Source organism: Primulina tabacum, chromosome 6 (genome assembly GCF_025594145.1).
Source record: "Primulina tabacum isolate GXHZ01 chromosome 6, ASM2559414v2, whole genome shotgun sequence".
Taxonomy (NCBI): Eukaryota; Viridiplantae; Streptophyta; class Magnoliopsida; order Lamiales; family Gesneriaceae; genus Primulina; species Primulina tabacum.
The window spans coordinates 43235205-43260071 of NC_134555.1; the positions used below are offsets into that span (position 1 = coordinate 43235205).

At 34.1% G+C, this 24867-nt stretch overlaps 2 protein-coding genes across 8 annotated transcripts; one reads left to right on the forward strand and one right to left on the reverse strand.

Annotated features, from left to right (window-relative positions):
• Positions 1-750: 750 nt before the first annotated feature.
• LOC142549779 (uncharacterized) lies at positions 751-17119 on the reverse strand. 7 transcript variants are annotated; one of them, XM_075658914.1, is made up of 17 exons: positions 16876-17119; positions 16736-16781; positions 15362-15566; positions 15063-15270; positions 14577-14656; positions 13614-13652; positions 11839-11857; positions 10288-10341; positions 8112-8239; positions 7958-8026; positions 6585-6670; positions 5465-5574; positions 5128-5178; positions 3585-3643; positions 2222-2266; positions 2062-2136; positions 751-1355 (listed from the first exon to the last, which is right to left on the reverse strand). In XM_075658914.1, the coding sequence occupies exons 3-17, from the start codon at positions 15518-15520 to the stop codon at positions 1236-1238; spliced, it is 1302 nt and encodes a 433-aa protein (XP_075515029.1). In that variant the 5' UTR covers positions 15521-15566; positions 16736-16781; positions 16876-17119; the 3' UTR covers positions 751-1235. The 7 variants fall into 7 exon arrangements, with proteins under 7 accessions (XP_075515029.1, XP_075515031.1, XP_075515030.1 ...); XM_075658916.1 differs by having other exon boundaries at positions 16736-16787; XM_075658915.1 differs by having other exon boundaries at positions 16736-16801; positions 16850-17119.
• Positions 17120-18739: 1620 nt separating this feature from the next.
• On the forward strand, positions 18740-23197 carry LOC142549780 (uncharacterized). Its single transcript, XM_075658920.1, has 7 exons — positions 18740-19090; positions 20172-20266; positions 21000-21111; positions 21217-21335; positions 22106-22292; positions 22372-22506; positions 22643-23197. The coding sequence occupies exons 1-7, from the start codon at positions 18761-18763 to the stop codon at positions 22931-22933; spliced, it is 1269 nt and encodes a 422-aa protein (XP_075515035.1). The 5' UTR covers positions 18740-18760; the 3' UTR covers positions 22934-23197.
• Positions 23198-24867: the final 1670 nt, after the last annotated feature.

Consider the following 24867-nt stretch of genomic DNA (forward strand, 5'->3'; position numbering starts at 1 on the left):
CACAATGGAACACAGATGAAATGACCATGACTGAAGGTAATACAGTAGATTTCAATGTATTAGCTTAATCTTGATACATGGAATTGAAATGTTTCAAGGAACACAAGTTTAGAATATTTTACTTGACAACTCAAAAGTATTTGATCAAACAAGCATTTGAATTCGTGTTTCAAATTTTCAATAGTATGGTATGATTTTGATTAGAAAAGCTATGCTATCTTAGAAATGTTGGTTCCATTTTCTATATTAAAAAAAATTTAAATTAAATTAAATTTCTTCATGAGACACTTTTCAGAAGAACACATTGAATATGATCATTTTTTCCACGTTTTATCTTAAATTATTTTTTCACTTTACAACAACAATTATAACTAACAATGATTGACATGCGATATCAGCATCTAATTTAATTCTCTATAAAACAAACTCGTCTAAAATGTACTCCGTATTTATCTAAATTTTTATTTGATTTCTTACTAGATAGATTTTTTTTTCTAGTAATACTATAATAATACAATTATATAAATAATACTGCAAACTAATATAGCGTATTGTTAAATAGACTGCATAGGGTTAAGAAAATCAAAGAAAAAAATAAATTAAGTTAAGGTCAATACTCATACAAAGGCATTTTAGGAAAAAGACAAAAAAAAGTACGGACGGTGTTCTTCCTCACAATTGTGGTATGCATCAATGATGAAATGAAACCTGAGAAATCAAATACCAATTATTTGGGGGGAAAAATAGAGAAAAACAAAGGGATGGCGATATTTGATTAACTTGTTAAATGCATTTAAGTCCCGAGTTAAGTGCCCTAATAATAAATTCACACTACACTTGCGCAGAGTTGACACAGCACATCTTTATACTGAAAAAGATTGAAGTGATACACCCAAGTATAGTTACAGTAATTTAAACTACGATATTATATGCTCTGTAATTTTAGATAAGCCAAGAAATTAACAAATGTTGTGTTGCCTCATCAAGGGAAAACGAGCTTCCTTGCGTGTACTTCCACAAAAAACTAAGACAGTTTGGCTTCCAAGCTTCTTCAAGTGTCTTCTTGACAGTACCATTTGGGATTAGGGCGTAATGCATTCGAATTTAGCCACAAGTTTCTTCCATTGTGTCTCTGCACAAATGTGCTACAACAGAAAGATCAAAATATTTCTGGAATTTTCAACTGGTGGGAACAGGCCAGCATCCGTTCAAAAGTTGTTCACCACCTGATTCGTTCATTGGCTTCCAAGTTTCTTCCACAAATAAAAGGCCCTTCTAATAATCGAGTCCGCAGAAAATCCTTCTGCATAAGCACCAATCGCTTTTAAGAGGCTGGTGAATTTCTCCCCATCATCCTGTTCCAACATCATCCAAAGTAAAGATTCAAATATCGTATACATGCTACTTACTAGCATCCAACTCAGATGTAGAAATCTTGACGCTCATACCGTACAATAAACAGCTAAATACAAACACTTTTAATTGATATCAAATCTTGTCAGTGCTCAACAAAATAAATATGATAAACCATGGTCTTAGAATCTTGATATTACATCCCGCCCTCCCAGTCATCTTGAGATCAGTATTGTATATACAGGAAACAAATATTCATGTCGCCTTTTTATAAGAAATTTGTTAAACTAAAGAGCTTCTCAGTTCATGGCCAACTGGAAATTCCCTTGAAAAATCAACAAAAAAACTTTTATGAAGGAAACTTGGATCTTCTTTCAGTAATGAGTTGCATTATGCTACCACAATGGACAAAAATGTCTGGACTGCAGCTTAATGAATAAGAAAGTTGTACGCTGCACTAATACAATCAGTTAGACAATGAAAGTAATCCTTCACCAAGAACACAGGATACCAGGGCAGATTTCCTTTGTCTCCCTAACCCGGCTACCACAGTGCTTTGAGATTTAAAACAGAATATCGGGGCGAAGGTAATTTCAAGTTTTCAAGCACGGGAACATAGTTAATAATTACAGGAGCTTCAAATGCATATGCTAAAGTAGAAATGTAGTTTTCTTTTTCTCTTTTGAAACAAATGTAATTCATACTAACCTCTGGTTTAGTAAAAGTCAGATCTTTGGTTGTAAATGGAACCATGTAGAATGGAAGATCAGAACGTAACATAACCTACATGATTGACATAATGTGAAGTGCTTATTTGAGAGAAACACGGCTCACAAAGAGAGCAACTAACAAATCCATGCGATCTTACAAGATTCTTGCTCAGAATAGCTTGCTCAGCATTTGAAATCAATGCCTGCAAATAGGAAAATAGTCTGAAAGACCACTAGGTAAAGAAATCACTCGGAGATCTAAAGAAAAGAAACAGGAAAATAAAAACAGACTGAACAGTCAACAAAAAAGTAGACTATCTAGTTAATTATCAGTCCCACTCAAATTTTCTTTTTGTTTACGGTTTCATTTTATACTGATGTCAGCTAGAGGAGGGTGAACAAATTTCCTACAAGAAAAGCAACTGTAAAAATCTTGGGTTCGATGTAACTTGAAGTTCAATCTTCTATCCAGATATGTGAACTGTAAAGAAACTTTGCCAACATAAACTTAAAATATGTTAAAACATGGTTCCGCTGAGAAAGAAAAAGGGGATTCAAACTATGTATGCTCCGAGGACATCATGGATAAAACTGCCTCCATGAGTATATACATGCATGCCTGTGAGCAGGACAATGCAGCAGTAGCTTATGACAATCACAGAGGGTATGTTCGCACTCATTTTCTGGATTCAATTTCCAGAAAATAAAACCAAACTTGGGATTATTCCTTCTCCGAAGACATTTTTTCTTTTCTAATATATCAACCTAATCATTGTTTTAAATTTAATACTCACAACTCCATTAAAATATTTATTTTTATATTATATTCTAAAACAATAAACTTAACTATAAAAATGCCCCATACAGAATTAAAAGATTATTAATCTATGATGAGACATGATTTGCTCCGGCACATTCCTAAATGACATGATAGCTGCAAGAGAATCTCTCCTCCAAAAAAATATACAGCGAACACAATATTCTCTGATATATTTTCAGGAATTATTTTCTAGAAAATGCTAAAAAAGGAAAAAACCAACAAACGAGACCAGAATTTGCCCAGGTAAAAGCTAGATTGTTATAATGCGAACTCATAAAATCAAAGATCTGATGCAACTTTTAAACAATATTTACTTCATTCAGCACTACTACATAATACACCTTTTTAGTAACAATTTTAAGAAAATTACTTGGATAACAATGGACAGTTATTCAATTCAAATGACAGCCTCAACTTCATAACCCAGCTATAGCAAAAGAACAAGTGGATGGTAGCAAGAATATGTCTAAATTCAGCAATCCAGATAGCGAAGGGTTAGAAATGATAGAAATACAGAGAATCATTTTGCTACAAGACCAAATGATCAAACCACAATGGAACACAGATGAAATGACAATGATTGATTGTAATACAATAGTTTTCAAAATACTTTAGAAATTTTTATTTGACAACTCAAAAGTGTTAATTAAGAAAACTAAGTGCGAACCAGTATATCATGATAATTCACGATAACAAAGTACCTTCTTGATACGCTCCTCGTCAACTTGCTCGACACACTGCAATAAGTTTTCCAAAGTACCTAACGTAGAAAGGGACAAAGTCAACCTAGAAACAATCAAATCGACACCAATGGAAAATGAAAACAAAATTGAAATAATAGCTCTCAAAGTAACGAGAAGAAAGAAATTGCAAGTCATCTTGGTATTAATATGAAAAGCGTAGATTAAAATTCAGAAAAAAAGACTATAAAACAAAAACCTAGTCTCATCATTTGGGTAGAGGTATTGTTAGGCAGCACATTTTTTCACAGTATTCTTTTCCTCAAAACACATTATAAGATATAATCAGCGTGATAATTTTTATATTGGTGAAAAACGGTATCAACTAACAACAAATGCACAGGCACTAAATAAAATGAAAACACAATAGTAACAGTTATAAGAGGGTAAAGCAATTAAAGTTTTAAGATGGGAAAAAAATAAAGAATTAGAGGGCAAAACATTCAAATGATAGAGATACGGAACCTAGTCAATTTCTCTCTCAACAAATATCTTCGGTCTGAAAGTTAAAAAGTGCAGACTCCATGGATCACATAATCTACTTCATTTTCTTTCTGATTGACACAAAAAACACTCCATTTCCGGAAAAAACTCTGTCAAACTTACCTTGAAGTATATCATGCAACTCAGATCTAGCCCGTTAACATCGAGAACAAACTGAAGTTGTTAAAACAGTAAGAATAAAGTTTTCTTAACATTTGTGAGTGAGGCACTTCTTGTCGTACAAATTCCCAGCAAAACTACATCCCTGCCACACACATGTTCACTTCAACAGTACACAATGTAATATAAATTGCTGGCACCCTTTGATTGATTGGTGTGATCTTATATATCTACCAGCCATATCATAAAAACATTTAACAACTGTCGGAATCGGATAAACGTTTTTGAATGAGAAATAGGTGGGTCATTAATCATTTTACTTTTTATTTGTATGTTAGGTTTCAAATTTCTCCATGACGATGATTATTTTCTTATTTTAAGTCCTATTTCTGTTTTTGTTGATTCGGAGAGATAGAAGGGGAATATGTCATTATCTTCTATAGTATTCATTCAGATGTAATGGAAGAAGACGCTCGTTGTCATTTTTTAATTGATATGATGGAATTTGGTTAAGTGTCCATCAAGCTGAGAAGGAATTATGGTATTTCCAGAAGCAGCTTTACTCTCTTACAATTATATGACCAATACCCCTATGATTGCACATATCAAGGGTAGTAGCTAATGCCTTCGGAACAAGTGAGACATGGCTAAGAAATAGCAATTATTTGAAAATCCATTCTAATTTTGTTTATGGTTAAATTCCATCTATGAATGGTGCCACCACTAGAGAATTATCATCTATGATTATAAAGCTATGCACAATTAGCACTTGAATACCGAGGCTTGAATGACACCACAAACAAAAAAAACTAAAATTTCAAAGATAACAAGAAACAAAATCTTACTTCAAATTGAACTTTTTATGGTTTCAAATATCAGGGTAAGTATCATGTTGACATACCAAATTTCGTGATTAATTGAACAGCATGAACATTTCCAATTCCTTGAACTCCTGCATATCGCAAAATCAGAAAATTATGCCTTGTCATCTCAAATTGCAACTTAAAATGTTGCAACACAAAAAAGAAAAACAAGTTTAAAGCCAACATGTGGATCAAGAAACACAAGACAACTGAAAAAGTGCATTTCTCAATCTCCATTATCATGTTGATAAATTTGTTAATATGTTTTTCCTTAAACCAAAGAAAAAACAGCATTTGTGGTCCAAAACTTAATCTTTCCTTCTCATCTTATATTGCCTACCAAAGAGTTTCAGAATTCTTTTAGAGTATATTTACCTGGTACATTGTCAGATTTGTCTCCTACAAGTGAGATTACATCAACAAATTGCGATGGCTTCAAACCCCCATATTTTCTAGCAAAATCTTCCATCCCAAACGAGGACATCCTAGAAAGTATTTAGATGAAGTCAAAATCTAAAACAATTTATAGACCGTGAAGGACAGTAAGTTGCATAAGAAACAAAACAGAAAACATATAACCATAAAAATCCAGTAACTGGAGTGAAATATTAACATAGTGAAAACTGAAAAGATGGAGTGCTTCACATAAAACTGCACTAACCTATAAGGTAAAGGACTTCTACCCCAAATTTACCCCTGTAAAAAATATTTTGCAAATTTACAAAAAGTAGGTGGTAGAATCCATCACTTTAGTTTATTTATGACTTGCAGTGCCTCCAGCTTAAGTGACATTTTTCAGTAAAAGCTTGCTTCTTTTGTTACACCTAGTGCATTACTGTCCAGTTTATGTTCCATCCACCTAATAATAATGGATTATATTTCATTAAAACCAAGGATATCACCGTGTCAGCTTAAACAGGTCTGGATATGAGCTCGCTATTTTTCTTATGACAAGCATGGAGTCCTTGATGTTTGCGTGCCTAGGTTGGACTCCACCCTTCACTTAGACAAAACCTTGTAAGAACCATGTAAAATCAGATGCCATAGTTCTCCTATGTTGCCCAACTATCTATGAAAAAGCTTTCTTTCAGTTCACCGCTATTTTCTACGCATCACATACGCACATTTAGTTAATGACCACATAAAAAACAACTTATTTTCCACAGTTACCAAATATTATTCTTTCTTCATGCTTAAGCACTGTGGAATATACATCAAATCGACAGAAAAAGATACTTGAAAGAAGACATTAAGTTAAATAACATAAAATTCATTCAACCACAACAATCAAAACATTAAAGATAAGAGTCAATCAAAGATAGTAGTCATCTAGTACACTCTGAAAGGTAGCACTCATAGCTGTAGAGTAGTTAGAGATGCTAAACCATAACAGTTTCCAACAGAAACTGAAGGCCATTGTACTCTAATCACGCATAAATAAAGAGAAAAGTTACAAATGGAAATCGAGAAGCTTGTTGCCAAAGCTAATACTAACTCCAATCCACGAGGAGCAATCCGCAACAGACGCAGTGAAGGAGATAGAATCTGAAAAAAATCTTTATCAGGGGAGACAACTCGTACCTGTAGAAATGCAGCAAAAACTAGACCCATGAATCAATAATGATAAGAGAATGCAAGAAAAACAATGAATCCAATGGTTCTTTGAAACATTTAGACATTCACGACTTAATATAATTGGAAATAAGATCGAACAAAGCCCTCCCAAACATTAGAGATGTCACACTCAAAAACCCAAAGAGGAACACTGTTAACTTAATATTGTAATGAATAATCCTTAAGAAGATAAGCCAAGAAGAAAATAATTATCCTATGTGAATCCTGGACCACATAATGCCAGATGTCGTCATTCAAGGCATAGCAATTAAGAGACTAAAGCACAACAAAACAAGCCTGGTAACCTATCACCTTGTAAATACTGTCTAGCAGCAAGAATCAAACAATCAAGGCAGCTGCCATAAATTCTCAATTAAATAACTTTTAACAATTTTCAAGATATAGAGTCAATCATCAAACTAATCAAATATTCTAGCTTCTCAGGTCGAAGGCAGCTTGAGGAATATCAAGTTCAAAGCAAGAAAAGCGTTAGAATTGAATCTACTTCGGAAAGCTTGGGTATAAGGGCTAACCTGGTTTCTAAATGACAGAAAATGAGTACTTTTGGATTACATGTGTTTATGTTCACCTAGTCGTGGAATCATTGGTAATTAGGTGTTTTTGACTGTATTAGTGAACAAGGCTAAGGTGTAAAAGGCTTTGCTGTTAAATTTCTTGATAACACGTATGTGAGCATTTGTTTTAGATGGATGAAACCATATGTTCCACAAATTTATGAAAACAATTAAAATAGAAATTTTGTTGGCATTGGCTTACCATAGAGCTTATAGTCTTTTACAAAAATGTTATTTAGGGGGATGTGATTGCAATAAATATTTTATTGGTTATCAACTCGCGGCGTTTATTAAAATATGTTTGCACTTTTGTAATTAGAATTAATCGCCTGGCTTCTTAATTAGAATGTGAAGTACCAAAGAACCCCACAGTACCTAAATTTTTGGGCAACAAAGTAAAATTCTCCAATATTGAGGGGCTCTAATAAACTCCCTCGCCACAGAATAGTTTCGCCCATTATTCGAAACAATCCATATCCAATATATATCTGCACAAGAAATCATAATGAAGCTTCCCAAAACATCACCAAAACTCGATTTCACATTATACGCTGGAACTGGTAAACTAAACACAAGCGTTGGTCATATTTTTGAAGAGTGATAATTAGGACAAAATTTCAGTTTTAAATTAACATTTATCTGATCGAAGGTTGTACAAATATCAAGGTTACTAAAATACCTTGAACCCAGCTTCGATGCTTCTCACAGCAAGGGTCCCAATTACATCATCTGCTTCAACGCCAGGTACCTGCTTAGAGGGTAAAATTGATCTAATACTCAACAACCCAAATGATTAAGACAAACGGGCAATATCATAGGCTTACAAGTCTTACCTCGATCACTTTAACGGACATAGACTTGATGGATGCTTTGAAGTACTGAAGTCCTTGAACTATAGTATCTGGGGTGGGAGGCCTATTATTTTTGTAAGCGGGGTATAGGGTGTGACGAAAATTCATGCCTGCAAAAAGTATGATCAAATACTAAATACCATTGAAATTTTTTTAAAAAAAATAGTGATATTGAACTTAAAGATGGTTGCATACGCTCTCACAAGGAAGAAAATTAACTTGGAACTGAACCACCAGAAGATTATATCAACGCGTGCATTAAACACACTGGGCAGAAGGAAAAGAAGCCCAAATTGCAATCTCAACATACCACATTAATTAAGAAACCTACAAAAAAGGAGAATGCAGCTGCCCATCCTAACACATAAGCCTCTAGGATATTAATTTGGTTTGAATCACCAAAATGTGGCATCAACCCAGGCCCTGCCTAACAGTAAGAAAATGGTGACCGAAAATAAGGAAAATACAAACAAACTGATTAAGAGATTTAAGGCCCAAAAGCAATGAAATCTGTTCGATGATATTGGCAACATCTCAGTGACAATACCAAGGGTATTTTTCTTGTTATGTTTGTGTTATATAACAACTAATGTATAGTTTACATAACATAGAACAACAACAATAACACGATTCATTATATACAAGCTTACGTTAATAATCGTTACATTTGATTTCCCTAGAAATAGAAAATCCTTTCATTAGAGGCACACTTAAAACATCTCCTGAGCTTTTAAGGTTTGCCAAGACATGTGTTTCATGGCCAAGGCGCAGCTCTCACCCTGAGCTCTATGGCTTCTCACTTTTATGTTAGATGCATAACATATTTAAGAAACATTGCCCAAAGGCTACAAAATTCATACCAAGAATAAGCCTTTTGAATGTGCTTTCTCACAATAGATTTATAATATAAAGTCCACCAGTACTTCACATCCTGGGGAACCAAAACAGCCAATTACTCAAGAATAGTTTGCAGTTTTAAACCATTGCATGAAAAATTTAACAGCCAGACTGTTCTACCTCACTTACCCAACCCTAAACTACACGCAAAAGCAAGAGAATATAGATCATTTCGTATCCCATAAGAGCACAAACAAACCATCCAACCTCGCAGAAGAGACTTCGCATACAAGCCAAGTATGAGGTGCAACATTCAGCAATAAAATAACTAGCGTGAGCCACCACACTAAGTGACACATACAAATCATCACATTGAATGACACATACAAGTCGCACTTTTAAACAGAAGAAAATAACATTCATCACTTCACATCAACTTGAGAAGGCTACGAAACTACAAGTTGATTTTAGTGGAGCGTGGAACCATATATCATAAAATGTTCTAGGTTGACATTGATCACGATTGTATCCACTCTGACAAGATAAAAACAAAGGTTAGTTCAACAAAATTAGGAATGCAATTCCCAGACACCTCAAAGATATTCATCAGCAGGTGGAAATTAGGAAATCCGTAATTAATTTCCCTTGATAAGCTTTTATTTGTTTCTCTGCTTTCAATAAGGATAATTAAATATAATTCAGGTATAAATCAGGTAGGAGTTTAAGGATTCTTGATTCTAGGAAATCTTACATTATTATAGAATAATTTTGGGTCTTAAGTCTAGGGAAAACTTTCTATTGTTGTTGGTCGGGATTTCTGTATAAATGCAAGTAAATTATGGTGAATAAAAATATCAACAAAGTTCCTGCAAAAGTAAATTAAGAGATAGAAGGGTTCTCTCTTTAACGAGCCCTTACCACAATCATCATGATAGGGAAAAAGGGTGACAGATCCTCTAAAGGGATCAAGGACCTAAACGATAAACCCATTAATCGTCCCATAACCCGATCAATATCCCTGGGCCATAACAAAGTCCTTAGATACTGAAAATATCATTAGCCCGTGGATTGGTAAGAAAAGAAGAACCATTAGAAAATGTACTTGTTTGTATTTATTTGGTTGAGGGTTCACAAAATGCACTCGTTTGATTGCATAACCTTCTAATATTTTAAGAGTTCAATAAGAAATTACTTTCAACCTAATTCTTATGCCATTGAAAAATAATATGATATATGACCACTACTAGTGAAATCTTAAATGTGATCCCTCAAATTTAAGATGAAACATACATGAGTTGAACACAAAATTCAAATGGAATACCTTTGGCAAATAAACTTTGTTTTGATGAAGCAGAAGCATGACCATATGGAACTCCTGTAAAGAAAAAATTTGTCTAATCAAAATATTTTTTAATGTTCATATCCATGGTCATCAAATCTTAAGAGTATTCCAACAAATTTTAAAAGTATTTTCCTAAATCTATCTAAATAGAATCAGTTCCCAACCACAACCAACACCACCACTGCCACCCTGAGTCCAATTAAAATGAGAATCCAAGGGCAAATATGCAATAGAAAACTCAATCCAAGATTTTCAAAAACGGAAGCTTAAACAGAACGAATTAAACCAATTTGAGTCATACAGCAAATAAACAGTCAAGCTATACATCAGATAAGAAGCTAATTCCTATCCTTGTAAATTCTTCTGTATTAACTATGAAGCAAACAAATGTCTTAACCATGTAAAAGGTGTCCGATCTCATTTTATGCACAATTTCACTACAAGATATGATTAAAAAGGGAAAACCTAACACATCTTCCCAGCAGACTAACTACATACTACACATAAAGCTAGTTAAAACAATACACAGAAGTTTGCTCAAACTACTGAAACAATCCACATGCACAAGTTCACGACGTGATTGACACCCCAATTGGAACAAATTAAACTCACATGCAATATAATTTTTACAAGGGCGAGAGTATTTCAACTTTAGCAACCTATTAGGTGTCCAAAACAATAAAAATTATCAACAATAAAACAATTCATCGAGAAAAGTAGGTCACTCAACCAATATAGACTTGGAATTTCACCGAAGGTAAAGTTTTCACCATTGCAACTAATGAACATCTTCAATCATCTTCCCGACTTCCGTAAAAAAAAAACAACCTAACACACAAACTTAGCTATAAGTTTGGACTACAAAACAATAAAATTTAAGCTGCAAATCCACTATAAAACAATTAATCGAGATAAGTAGATCACTCAACCAATATAGACTTGGAATTTCACAGAAGATAAAGTTTTCAACATTGCATCTAATGAACATAGAACGTCTTCAATCCTCTTTCCAACTTCTATAAATAAAACTAACAAACAAACAAACTTAACTTAGCTATAAGCCAAACCATCACCTTCACATATGGATCAATAGAATCTTTCATACTGATTTAAATATCAAGCTTCATCTTTTTAACAATCAGAAGAAAAGTGAGAATCAATATGGATAGTTGCCTTTTTTGGCTCATAAAGAGGGGCCTTCTCATTTAAATTTGTTCAGACTACCTACCCACCTTTCCAAAATCTTGAAAAGGTAACAAATCCTAGTGTATAGTTAAGGTCGTTAACTAAAGCTTCATACCCCTGGTTTAGATAAGAAAAGAAATGCTTGAAGAATGATTTGAGTAAGAACTGACAATACACGGAGAAGACAAACAAGCCTCAACTAAGTATTTCAAATTTGATTTCTGCAACACGAATAGGAATATAACACATTCAACCCTGAATAAAATGCAAGTACAAAAGGTATGAACCAAATCAAAGAAACCCCACTCAATAAAGAAAAAAACATAGGAAAATGATAAATCTTACCATCATGGTCAAACACCACCTGCACAGAAAAGTGGCAAAAGCAAAACAAAGAAAAAGAACTCATATTAGCACGATATAGAATGTTAAGCATGTGAAGGAAATATATGGAGGCAGCATAAGGAATTAAAAAATAAACATTTAGTTAATATCATTCAAATAAAAAATAGGCCACGATATATTTCGTGCACAAAGACAATATATCAGTTGGTATACTTTTTAAGGCATCTGTTAATATGAATCTTAATGAGCATTTTAGTAACGTGTGCAGCAAAAAAAAATCTAGTATATTGTACAATTGAAAAGGTTTATCCTCGAAATTATTTTAGGATCAGAAATAGAATCTCACAGAAAATTTTTTAAAAAAATATAAGTATCAGCTAAACTTCAAAGTCTAAATAGGATACAAGTACCAATAGAAAGTATGAGGACAACAAGTCAAAAATGGTTTCCTCTCGACATCAAATGTTAGTTTGGTGTATCCCCTTGTCAAATTATTGGTACCATTAAATGAAACATCAAAGTAAATTATACTTGCCCATCATATTGAAATGCATATGCATACGCAGTTATTTCAATCCATCAGTCAGCAAACATTCACACAATTGTGAAATATCTTAGATACTTGCATCTTATAAGCTGAATGCTAAAAACCCAAGTCCATAATTTATCAGTCCAAACGTGCATTATAGATGGACATAATCAATGGCAATCAATCCCTCTGCATATATACCTTCTTACATAGAAGCGACGATTTATGGATGAAAATCATTTAATGTCCCTTTTCTCTACATGCCACAAAACTGCAATTGGTATCACCAATTTAATGTAAAATCAGTTTATTGGTTTCCTCCACAAATGGAGACATTATGAATTCTAATTTGGGGGCATAACCAGTTACTGAATCCAAAATTGCAATCAATGTTCTGTGGACACCAATTGATAAACACTGATCTACCCTCTTCAGCCTTTCACTCATGGGGTGAATTCGGATCTTCGTTCAATTCAAATTTAACTCAATTATCCATGAAATTAACAGCACTGACTAAACCAACGAGCCTTCAATGATGAATTCATTCAGAAGATTCGTAGCATTTTGGACAAGAAAATACGCACCTAGAAAAAAACTTGGAGCAAAACTCAGTCTATCAATGAGGTTCATTATATTGTGTCAAGCATATACTCAATGAGTTCGGGTGCAAAATTTTTGTTGAATGTCATGTTTGATACTGAATCTGCTTGTGTACATTTTAAGATGAATACTAAACCGCTTGACAAGTTGCTTATTTTGTGCATTCCAGTAATTTAAAGCCTTCTCCTCACGTGATATTATAGTGCATACCATAAGACATAATAACATTCTTTCTTTAGATATAGCAAGTTCTTCACGGATTCTACCTTAACAAATACTGTCTAGAGTCGCATCCAAATTTATTTCCACCAATATTTTTTATTAAAAAATGATGTCTCAACTCTCAAGATAATGTGCTCCATCGGAAACAATAATGCAGACATATTTTTTTTCCATCATTAAACTAAGATGATGGATGGAAACGGTAATCTTATCAGACTAAGCAGATCAATAATATGCGTCTCTTAGATAACCCATGGATCACCTTCGAATCACGTGAAAGGAAATACAATTAGTGCTAAGGATGGTAATACACAGAGCTTCAAATGCATTATCAAAATTAACAAGTTAAAACCGAAAGATTATGCTCAAGAATTTGATCTATTTGACAAAAATAGTCCCCATCAAGAAGGAAGAAAAGATATACCGCCACATGTGAAGGGATGAACTCTAGGACATCAAATATCTGCAACAAGAAAATGAAGTAATTATAATCATGTGAAGATCAAAAAAGTATAAGACGCAGAAGTAGAAGGATATAAAGAAGTATAAGAAGCCTGATTCTAACGAGACTAAAATTGATTGTTCAAGAAATCATCATAGGTATCGGTTTCAATACAATGTTAAACATGACAATTAAACTCAATTTTGGCATGGACATAGAGTAGCGTGCAGAGAAAAAAATCCACATAGACAATCATAGATATTTTTTTCAACATGAAACATGCATAGCATCAGCATTTAAATCAGAGAAAAAAAGGAAGTATTGGCGGATGTAATTAATGGATGGCATTGTCCATCCAGTAAGAACTTCAAACGTAAACTGTGTACTGCTGCAGCAGTCAGGGGAATACTACAGGGGTGGACAATGCATGCTCACACTTAGCAAGTAAAAAATTAGATAGCTTGTTACTATTGTTTAAGCATGAGCCAACACACATACACATGAGATAATGCAGTAGAAAGTATGTGGACAAAAAGTCAACAAGCTTTCATGTAATATATACCCTGAAAGAAATTTAACTAAACACTTGGATGCAAGTCTTGAAAAAAGGGAACTGCAAATAACAGAGTATAATTATATCTTCTTTTTTCAGCAATAATTTTATATTCAAAAAAATATAAATGCATAGTGTGTTGACTTGAGCAAAATTCAAACATCAGTTTGCAGGAAGAACCTGTTATCTTTGATAGGCATCTCACACCCTCACCTAACATAAGATGTGGAGGTAATCAAATGACAAAAGGAAAAATAGACGCAATGATATTTAACTCACTACGAAGTGCGAATGTACGTCTAATAATATAAATCTAATGTACACGAGAAAAGAGAAAAACCATAATATCAAAAAAAAAAAAAAAAAAAACTTCCAAGAGATATAAAACTTACAAGAGATAAGGCACTGAAAATAGTTAGGACCCAATCTCCATTACCATCAGCATGCGAAAGATGACCATGGTGCAACCTTGCTGCCAATGAATCGAGAAGATGAGTCAATTATTGCAGAAGAATTTTATTCGGGCACAAAGAAAATACATGCAACTTTTAACATGAATGAGCACTGCAAAGAAACCCGTATATTTTACCATAGATATCTTGAACCGATGGAGGAAAGCCGCTATTTATGTCTAAAAATTAATAGATTTCTCAGACACTGAAAATGAAAGCCAGCAAACAAACACTATAAAAGAATGTAGACACCTTGCTCTGAGCACAAGGTATACTCCAATGCATATGTATATATTCAGCCCATATATGCAAACTCAAGTTATCAAGAAACAAATTTGCCCAAATACCATGATGTGACAGAATAACAAGAATACAATTCAAATAAGGCATTTATAAGTTGCATATATTCAAAATGGTCTAACCCACCAATAAGCTTGTAATATGCTCTATAAATTATTGATGTCCCGTCAATAAGCATCACCCTGCCATTTGATGCACTGATGCTTGCTGATTCATCTTCACGTATGGCAGAATCAAAAATTGCACCTTGGCCAAGAGTTTGTGCATTTTCAACAGATGAACTGATATTACTGGAAAAAACTTGATTTGGACAACGAAAACCTTTAGTCAAATCCTGATCCACAAACAAAATGACAGTCAAAGCTATAGAGACTAAAAGTAATGGATCAACATGTGCTTCGCAATACCAGTAATGAGACTTTTACCTTTTTAAACAGAATAACGGAAGAGCAATATCTTCTAGGGTATCTCAAAGTAAACAAATTCTTACAAACCCTTTGACACGGTGAACTCTTCCTCTTCCCACACCCATAAAATGTTTTCCAAACTGGATGAACTTGGAATGGAAACCGATAGCATGCCATGAAATCATGCCAAGTTTTTCCTCTCTATATTACAGATTTCAGCTTTCTATAACAAACAAAGAATAATTAGTATCCAAAAAAAATATGCAAAATGACCAGAAATTCAACATTTGTCACTTGTTATCTTAAAAATTGAACGCTAGATGGAACTCATCAAAATTTTCTTTCAGATTTGTGCCATTGACTGGAGGAACAGCTTGACGGCCGTCATATTTGTTATTGTTTTAGTTCTATATCGCTGATGCCAAAATATGTCACATCAATCATATGAACTCGGTAAAATAAATATTGACACGACATTATCTGAAAATTAGCAAATGTCATATAATAATTAAACGCCATCACCACAGTCCTTGCATACATTTACATTCGATGATGCAGTCATCCTTTATCTACACTTAATCATCGGTCATTCCACCTTTATTCATCCAGCCCACCCTCACTCAATCCTCTCCTCATTGCACATGGATACTGGAAGGTAACCTTCCATTTCTCGGCCCATCTACCACATGAATCCGAATAACCACGATTGACGCCATTCAAAAATACCAGGTTCAAAATGAACATAAAATTGCAGCGTATTAATTCGATTCACAGACTCTAATTAAAAAACAATCCAATTCCCGAGTGAAGTGAAACATTCCTCCCCAGATTGTTTGCATATCAGTTTACGAACAACGGTGAATCATTGGCACACAAGGATCACAAGGACGGTAGCATTTACGAATAGCGCAAAACAAATACCCAACCCTTCAAAGTAGCTAAGAGCATTAGGGTTAACTTAAGCGTGTGTGTGAAAAAAATAATACACCTGCAAAATTGTTGAGTTTAAACAAGAAGGAGAGAGGGATGCTGCAAGTCGTAATGGAGTGGCCTAGCGAGGGCCGAGAGGTGAGACCGCGAGGAGGAGGGAGGGTTAGCCGGTTAGGAAATTAGAGATTCTATTCCCCAATAAAAATGTAATACATATATCTATATTATCTGTATCATTTCATATGTTACTGTTCGGTACCCGAAATTAGTGCAAAATTTTGGCTTTCTCCATGCGTAAAAAACAATGTTTTTCAACCTATCTTCGCAAACAACATATATATAAAAGCAGAATAATAAATTCAAATATAATTTTCCAACAAAAAGCTATAACCTACCCAATTACAGCCGATTCTGTAATCAAAGAAACACATAAAAAATAGAATGAGGCGGCAGGGAAAAGACCTTGAGTCCTTGACGGAAAGAACGGCGCCGTAGAATGAGAAAGGGCGAGAGCATTGGTTTACTATCAAAAAAGAAAAAAGAAAGGGCGAGAGCATTGGTTTACTATCAAAAAAGAAAAAAGAAAGGGCGAGAGCGAGATTGAGAGCGAGAGCCGCAATGCTTCAGCCTTCAGCACACTGTACAGACGGCATATCACTTCATGGAATCGGCTACTTCCCAGTGCCAAAGTGATGAGTGGACCGAGAGCTAGAGGCGCCGAGAAAACCCTACCACGAGAGGTCTGCTGCAAATCGTAGTGGAGTGACTTAGCGAGGGCCGAGAGGTAAGACCGCGAGAGGGAGGGAGCTTTAGCCGGTTAGGAAATTAGGGATTCTATTCCAAATGAAAAATAAAATACATATGTCTATTATATATATATATATATATATATATATATATCACTTGTTACAAAGAGGATATTAAAATAGTAATTTACATTTTTATTTTTAGTTGATTTTTAGTTAATGTATAATAAAATAAACAATTGTTCACGAAAATAGACAATGTATATTTTTAATTAATTAAACATATATTTTTTAGATGATTATCTAAAGAAAAAAATATAATACAAAAATATAATACCCTAAAACAAATAAACTCATAATGCAACTTGAGATGAAATGAAAGTTTAAAAATAATATATAAGGTTTTATAATAAACTAGTATAATAATTTGGGTTCATTATTTTTGCAAAGTGAAAATTGATACATAGTAGTTTTTACCTGGCCATATTGTGTAATCGCACATGTGCAGGCTTAGGCACGAGTCGTAACAAAATGATATTATAGACGGTCACAGCAAAAACTTTGGGAAATAACTGTTATGCAGAGCAAATTACTATATGGGTGGGAGTCACTTTTTGAACCTACGGGACAAAGTGTTACATCATAGGAGCTGTCTCTTGAACCTCTCGCGCTTTTGGATAGAGGGACGGGCCTCGACGAGGACGTTGTTTGGTGATTGTGATATATTTGTCTCATATTTTTAAAAAATGAAAGTTTAAAAATGTTTTATAAGGACTTCAATAAATTTCTATGACAACTTATGGTAATCATTTCGTCAAATGATGATGGATACGAAATAGTTTTTATAGATATTTTTTGTACATTTGCGCAAACACGAGCATGATCCTGAGACCAAGACGTAACAACTATAACCATTGTAGGTCAAATGACCACTCTCACCATAACACGCAACTAAAGTCGTAATCTAACCTGCCTATTTTTTATGGCAAAACATGCTAGTCCGACGAACATAACTCATTTTGATGGTTTTATGCTTGGAGACATTTATCATAAGAACTACCAATAAGACATATAAGTTGTGTGTGAAAACTATATGAAACACATTGCAGAAGACATATTTGAGGAAAAAAAATCTAAAAACATGATTAGCTATTTAACTTACTTTCACACAATTGTTGTTTTATGTTTTTTAGATGTTTTAAACGAAGTATTTAAAAGAGAAAACGAAAAAAAATTTCATAATTATAGAGACAATATTATAAAAACGTGGAGGGAGGTTAAGAAAGTGGGTAGAAAGCTGAAAAAAAAAAGGAACAGTAAAAAATTGAATATTAATTTTTTGCTCTTCTTATATCGGTTTTTTTTAAATTAATTAATAAAACCATTGGCATTTTAGGATATGCTCTTAAAATATCAAAATAGTTTGAATGAGATCCTCTTCTATTATAATATAGTATAATCGATTGATCCTCTCAATTTATCAAATGTTATTATATTTAAATAATTTTAATAATTAAATTCTATCACTATTAATTAAATAATAGACCTTGGAGAAATTAATTTTAATTTGTTTTGATTAAGTTTTTTTTGTTTTGCTTAAAATAACCTCATTACTCTAAAGTTACCTCTTAGTTTTAAGGAATAATGATTAACAATTGTTTTGGAATTCATTTTATTTAATTCTTATAGAAGTATCCAAAGAATCGCGTTTCAAATGTAACGACACGTTTTTAGCCAAGTTATGGATAAGATGGTTCACCTTCTCCGGAACCATTTGTTCCCTCCTATGGCAACGGGTCTCTCTTCCGTATCATCACCCCCGGCGCAATATTCGTTCGGCCCGACCAAAGCCCGCAAGCATCCTGCCGCATACTGGGTCCGCAAGCTATTTCTTCGGCCTTTCAGGAACTCTCTTCAAGCTCAGTTACAATTATCAACTAAGCCACGGCTGTGCTCCGCCTCCGGCGCGGCGGTTGAAGACGGACAGCTGAGCGACGAGTTTTCGATTAGCATCGACGTCCTTCATCGCTTCATTGAGCTCAACTTGGGCAATTGGATTGGCTCTTTTCATGTAACTACTGATTCTTCCTGCTAATGTTTAATTTCTTTTTCTAGTCTCGGTGATTAATTAGGGAGGTTTCGATTAGGTTTTATCTGTTGTTCCATTAATATTTTGTGTTCTCTTTATAGTTTCAGTGTGTTAATCGAGCTGTTTGGGAACTTGTTGAGTCGGTATCATTATGCTGTAGCTCCACTCGCAAAAAGCTTGAAATTGTGCTTGAATTCATCAGAATTTTGAACTGGATTGAATCTGATACACCTAATTATTACACTTTTCGAGTGAGTGCCGGCTCCAGCATTAAAAGGAGGAGAGCATGTTGGGGCTTTTCTAATTATAGCCTTCATTGAGCTGATCTATCATATTCAATTATTCTTCCTCAATGTCAACTTCTTGCTTCTCAATTTCTGGGTCCTTGCTGTTAGTTGAAACAGGCTTATGTGAATCAGAATCACTTAGCAATCCTTCCTCGAGCTTGAATTTTCCACAAGCCTACTCCATGGTTATGTTGATCGCAGATGTGAATCATTCGTGTTTTATGTCCGCTGATTTTGGATCTGGTGTTGGCTTGTTACAGATTTTGGGACAGAAAAGCAAATATTTTTCTGAATTTTTCGATATATGAATTGCTTCTGTGCTGATATTAACGATTTTCTGATTTGGGTGGAAGTAGATTCTTTGATTTTAATGTAGTTGATCCAATCTAAATGTGTCAAATGATTGACAAGCACCTAGTGCTCAAATCATATTTTTGGCTAGTAATTTTCCATCATATTTTTGGCTCAAGTATCATTCGCGTTGTTTTTTAGTTATTTATAGATTGGTATGTTTGTCAATGCTAAATCACCGCAACTCTAAAAAATGATAATTTTGGGAACAAGCATACCCTTGTTGATTCTTGAAGTTGTGACTCCTGAATTTGAAATTCTGTTTGGAAGAGCATTCAAGTTCAATATGTTCATCCTAAATGATGATGATAATTATTATTATTTTTTTGAATGGACGATAATTTAAATAAAATGAATAGATTTTTAGTTGTACTAAAGATTGCACCAAGGATGCTGGTATTAAGTCTCTTATTGATTTCTTGCAGCAATTTGATTATAATGGGAATTTACTGCATGAAATTAGTACAAGGCTTGCTGTGAGTTCTTACGGTGAAGATGAGCTCCGCAGTTTGATCCAATCGTAAGTGCTTTCAAACTAGAAGACTTGTGGACTGATTTATCACAATATAATTTGTGGAATCATTGATACATGTTGGGTATTGGTGAATAGATTTTGCATTATTCAAGAATTTAATTATGTAAAATCGTGTTTTTATATTGAGTTGGTTGTTGAACCAAAATCAACCTTCTAAGAAAAACTGATAGTTGGATGTGCAACAAATTCAAATAGTCAGTACATTTTAGTTTGCTGCAGTTTTTGTATTCTGTAGGATCATATTCTTTTGCTTTCTAGCCTTTATATTTCCCCATTTTGCATCTACTTCCCAATGTTGAACATAAAAATATTTGACGATCTCGTTAGCTTGAAATTTAGCACTTATTATTTAACAGTATTTAAATTTATACAATTCTTTCATGGTGCGTGATGTCATGTTCCATTCACAACTTCTAACAATATTTTTCTTTCTCACTGTTCTCAGACCATCATGTTTGTTATCTATATCCTAGAATTGTAAATATCTGGTAATACTTCTTGGTCTGTCGCTTTTGTATCTTCCCCAAATCAAAAGGGAATATATATATATTTTTCAAATTGACCTAGGGTCGAATACTATTCTTGTGTTTTTTGTACTCATTGCCATGTTTTTTTCCCTCTAATCTTTGTTGGTTGATGTTTTACTGGTGCACTTAATGCAGCTTATTTCCCTCTGGAGCTAGTCTATTGATGTTTTTTTTTCGGTTTTCAAAATTAGGTTGTACATCAAACAACCTTCATTAAGCCCATCAGGCTCTCAAGATGAGTCGGAATGGTTTGAGTACAAAATTAAGGAAACCAACATGTTCACGGTGGACAAATATCAGCAGGTGAGTCTGAGCTAGCTGAAAGCTTAGCAGTTGCAAACTATTGGCAGTTTTTACAGTTGTCTTTTTGGTGGTTTTAGTTTTTCATCCATTGACTTTAGTGTGCAGATTGGCTTTTTCCCAAAACAAAAGGCATTTGCTTTGAGATACCAGACAGCTGGAATGTTGGAAACAGTTATACGACAGGGGGTGCTAGGTGAAGATGATACTGGAGAAGAATCCCCTAGGTTCGTTTCTCTTTTGTTGATGAATAATTCTTTTATGAGGAGTTGATAATTCCGAAAAAATGAGAGCGGATTTTTGATTTTGGAGGTGTGGCATCTAATCATTTTGGTTCCCCTTTATGTCTAAGCATATGTTTTGGGCTGCTGTAAGCTTTAACTCCAATTATGACAAGCATAAGTGTGCCTTAACTGCTATAAGAATCCATTTTGGGTAAACAGATACATGTGTTCTTTTTTCTTGCTATCAATTATTTACAACTTTAAATTTTAATAGGATCCAGGACCAGATGGACTCAAAAGTATTTGATTTGATTCTATAAAGACATTGGGCATCTATTATCAATTAGAAATCACTCCTTGCTCCTTGAGTCCAATATAAATTCCATGGGATAAATAACGTGTACATCCTTCAGTTTTCTGTCTGATATTCTATGAACTAGTGATGATCTTTCAAATCAGAAATCATTAATTCTTCATCATGTATATCATGATAGGAGTAATTGACAAGATCTTTGATTTCTGACTTCTATTTCAAATAATAGAACCTATGCGTATTGTTTTATCAGAAGCACTAAATGTTCTTCTCGCTTTCCACAAAAAAAGAAGGTGGATAACATTTTGATTTTTGACATATAGCACAACATCAAGAGTTAAAGTTGTTTTGCTTTGATGTCGCTTGATACTGTAAATACTTTATTGTGCCTATATTGTTAATATCCTGCTCAATTTCTCAAGGCAAACTCTTCTTTCTCGGTCTTGTATTTTTCTGGCAGAAACTTAAAACTTCCTTCTCGACGACCCGCAATTGTATGTGAGAACTGCCTTTTTTCATTGGAACGAGATGCAAGAGTTAGAGCTTTCCATATCATGGATCCAAAAGGGATATTGGATATGCTCATTGTCTTCCTGGAAGAAAGAGGCAGCAAAGTGCCTCTTCATCCTACCTTGGGCGATTCCAAGGTACCTTGTCGTTATATCAACAAAATTTCCTTCCCACTCATGAGATATGTGTTACATGATAGTTAACTTTTGGTTCTAGGATAAGATTTCTCCACATTTAGGGACATGGAGAGGTCATTCTGTAACTAAACGAAGTGGTGTTTATGGATTTACAATTGCTGAAGCCGATACAATTGCAACTCTTGAAATGAACGATGATGGTCAGCTCATTCAGGTTTTTCCAGTTCCTTGCTGTCTTTTACTCGACAAATTTGCGGGATCCCGTGTGCCTGATTTTCTGTACAAAATCGAGAGTTGTAGGAGGATTTTATTATTGATGTAAATATCCTTGATTTTATAAATGGATGCAGGACATTAAATCTAAATCAGATAACAAAGATGCTACCAGTACCGTAAACTGGAAGGGTTCCATCTCTGGCAACTTGATCACTTTTGATGGTGGGTACCAGATGACTTTATTGCCAGGAGGAATGTACATGGGATTCCCCATTGATGTGTCAAAGAGTGTGCAAGAATCCAAGTCTTTCCATCTGGAATTATGTTGGCTCGAGTCGCCTGGAACGAGACAGAGATTGGTTCGAACTTATGACATGGAAGGCTTAGCCGTCTCCTCAACACATATTCTTGAAACCAGACAATAATAATAGATTCGGTCCATGTACTGCGGCTGGACGCGCACGTATTGTCAATTGCAGAAAAGTTAAGCCAAATGGTGAATTCAAGTTCTTGAAGGCAAGTCGGTCAGGCTTTAGAACTAGAGAAGTTTTTCAATACAAAATTCAATTTGTCTAATGATTTTTGGAGGGTCCAGCAGTCTGTTCATATTATCCTGAAAGATTGAACTTATTGTCTTCTTGATTATGAGGAAACACGTTGAAGGAAAATTTGTTACCATTTCTATAGAATGTGCGTAGCCACTTCAAAGAAAGTGCTGTCCTCGTAGCAATGACCATGTACTAATCTCTAGATAAGCTCAGTTCACAAAGATTAAAAACTGGACAACTCTATTTTTTTTTTATCTAGTTTTTTAGACTTTAATCTTAGACTCGTTGTGCTTTTCGAACTCGTTGGCTGCGTACTGCCAAGAGAAGAAATGTTTTAATACACAAAGCAATCAAGCTAAATGTGGCAGATGAATAGCTCAGCACGGAAATGTACATGAATGAGTTATTTTTTTGCCCTCCAAGGATTCTAATCCTTCTTCTCTCAACTGCCTTCTAAGGGGCTCTGAGCTAAACGCGAAATTATGCTTTATTCAAGATTACACGCTCAACGGAATAACAATCAAATCTTCCCAAACAAGATCAATGCTGACCTCTCCACCATTTTTTCTACCTCATAAAAATTTGATCTTTTCACACAAGCAACACGGGTGTCCCAAATTAAGACGATCTAAAAGTAATCGGACGATCTAAAAGATTGGGCTTTGAATCTAAGCAGAAAAGAGAGTAAAAGCCATCCAAAGGAAAAAAAATAAAAGAAAAACGGAAGGAAAAATATAGGGCAATCCCCTCGCTGTTGGCTGCAATACTGAAGCAGCAAAGCGGCCATGGAGTCCCCAATAAATTAATGTGCGCCGATCACACTAACGTGCGCCACGATTAAAACCTCTCCCGTGGAATACCACGCCACCCCTTCTCTCGCGGGGGAAGCGCTCGGCCTACGGCGTTGTCTTCTTGCTCTCCGAGGTAAGTGCAAATATATACGCATTTTGGGAAACCTTAGGGCTTAGTACCTTTGTAAATTCCCGGGATTGCCCCCATTTTTTCATGGTTTGATCAAATCCGTTTTTTAAAAATATATCGGTCAAATTTGCTTAATCGGTTCGGTTTCAGAATGTAAATCGATTAAATCAATATCTTATATGTACGATAATTATAGAGTCATATCTTTTACTATTTTTATTTTTTTGTATCAGACGCTAAACGTATCTCAAAAAAAGGTTTTGGGCTTTAAACAAAAATCCAAACTTATTATTATAATTATTCCTAACTTATTATTTATTTTGTTGAGTGTTTGAATTTAATAAAATTATATGACGAGTTAAAAAGGTTAAAAAAAAACAATTTTTTTTAAAAATATAGGTTATCTCAGTTACCGATCTAAATAAATGATATTTTATCGGTTCGGTTTAATCGATTTTAATGGCTAAAATCGATCGATTTGGTTGGTTGAAAAAATATCAATTTGTTCGATTTCAGTGTTTTCAGGTTCCGTTCAGTTCGGATAAATTGTACACCTCCTAGTAAAAATCGCATCTAATGTTAAAGTTTTAAGTTTGAAAATAATTTTTATTTTAAAAAAAGTTTGAGATCCAAGTATAATAAGTTATATTAAAATTTTCGATATTTTTTTTTATTTTATCTGATAATAATTATTTCTATAAATTAAAATAAAAATTTTGATTTTTTTAATAAAATATATTCAACTGATAAGTCAGACAAATACTGGATTAAAATTGAGTTATTCTTTTGTTTTTGTCGTTTGAACCGAGTTTTCACCATACAAGGTTTTTTTATATAACACAATCAAATTGGCACTTTTTCTTTGTTATGGTTAGATTCTGGATGCATAG

Coding starts and splice junctions, on each gene's coding strand:
- LOC142549780 (XM_075658920.1), top strand. CDS start 18,761: ATGGATAAGATGGTTCACCTTCTCCGGAACCATTTGTTCCCTCCTATG. Junction 21,336..22,105: donor ACTGGAGAAGAATCCCCTAG/GTTCGTTTCTCT, acceptor TTTTTCTGGCAG/AAACTTAAAACTTCCTTCTC. Junction 22,293..22,371: donor CTACCTTGGGCGATTCCAAG/GTACCTTGTCGT, acceptor TTTTGGTTCTAG/GATAAGATTTCTCCACATTT.
- LOC142549779 (XM_075658914.1), bottom strand. CDS start 15,520: ATGGCATGCTATCGGTTTCCATTCCAAGTTCATCCAGTTTGGAAAACA. Junction 14,657..15,062: donor AGCATATTACAAGCTTATTG/GTGGGTTAGACC, acceptor ATTCATTGGCAG/CAAGGTTGCACCATGGTCAT. Junction 2,267..3,584: donor ACGAGGAGCGTATCAAGAAG/GTACTTTGTTAT, acceptor TCCTATTTGCAG/GCATTGATTTCAAATGCTGA.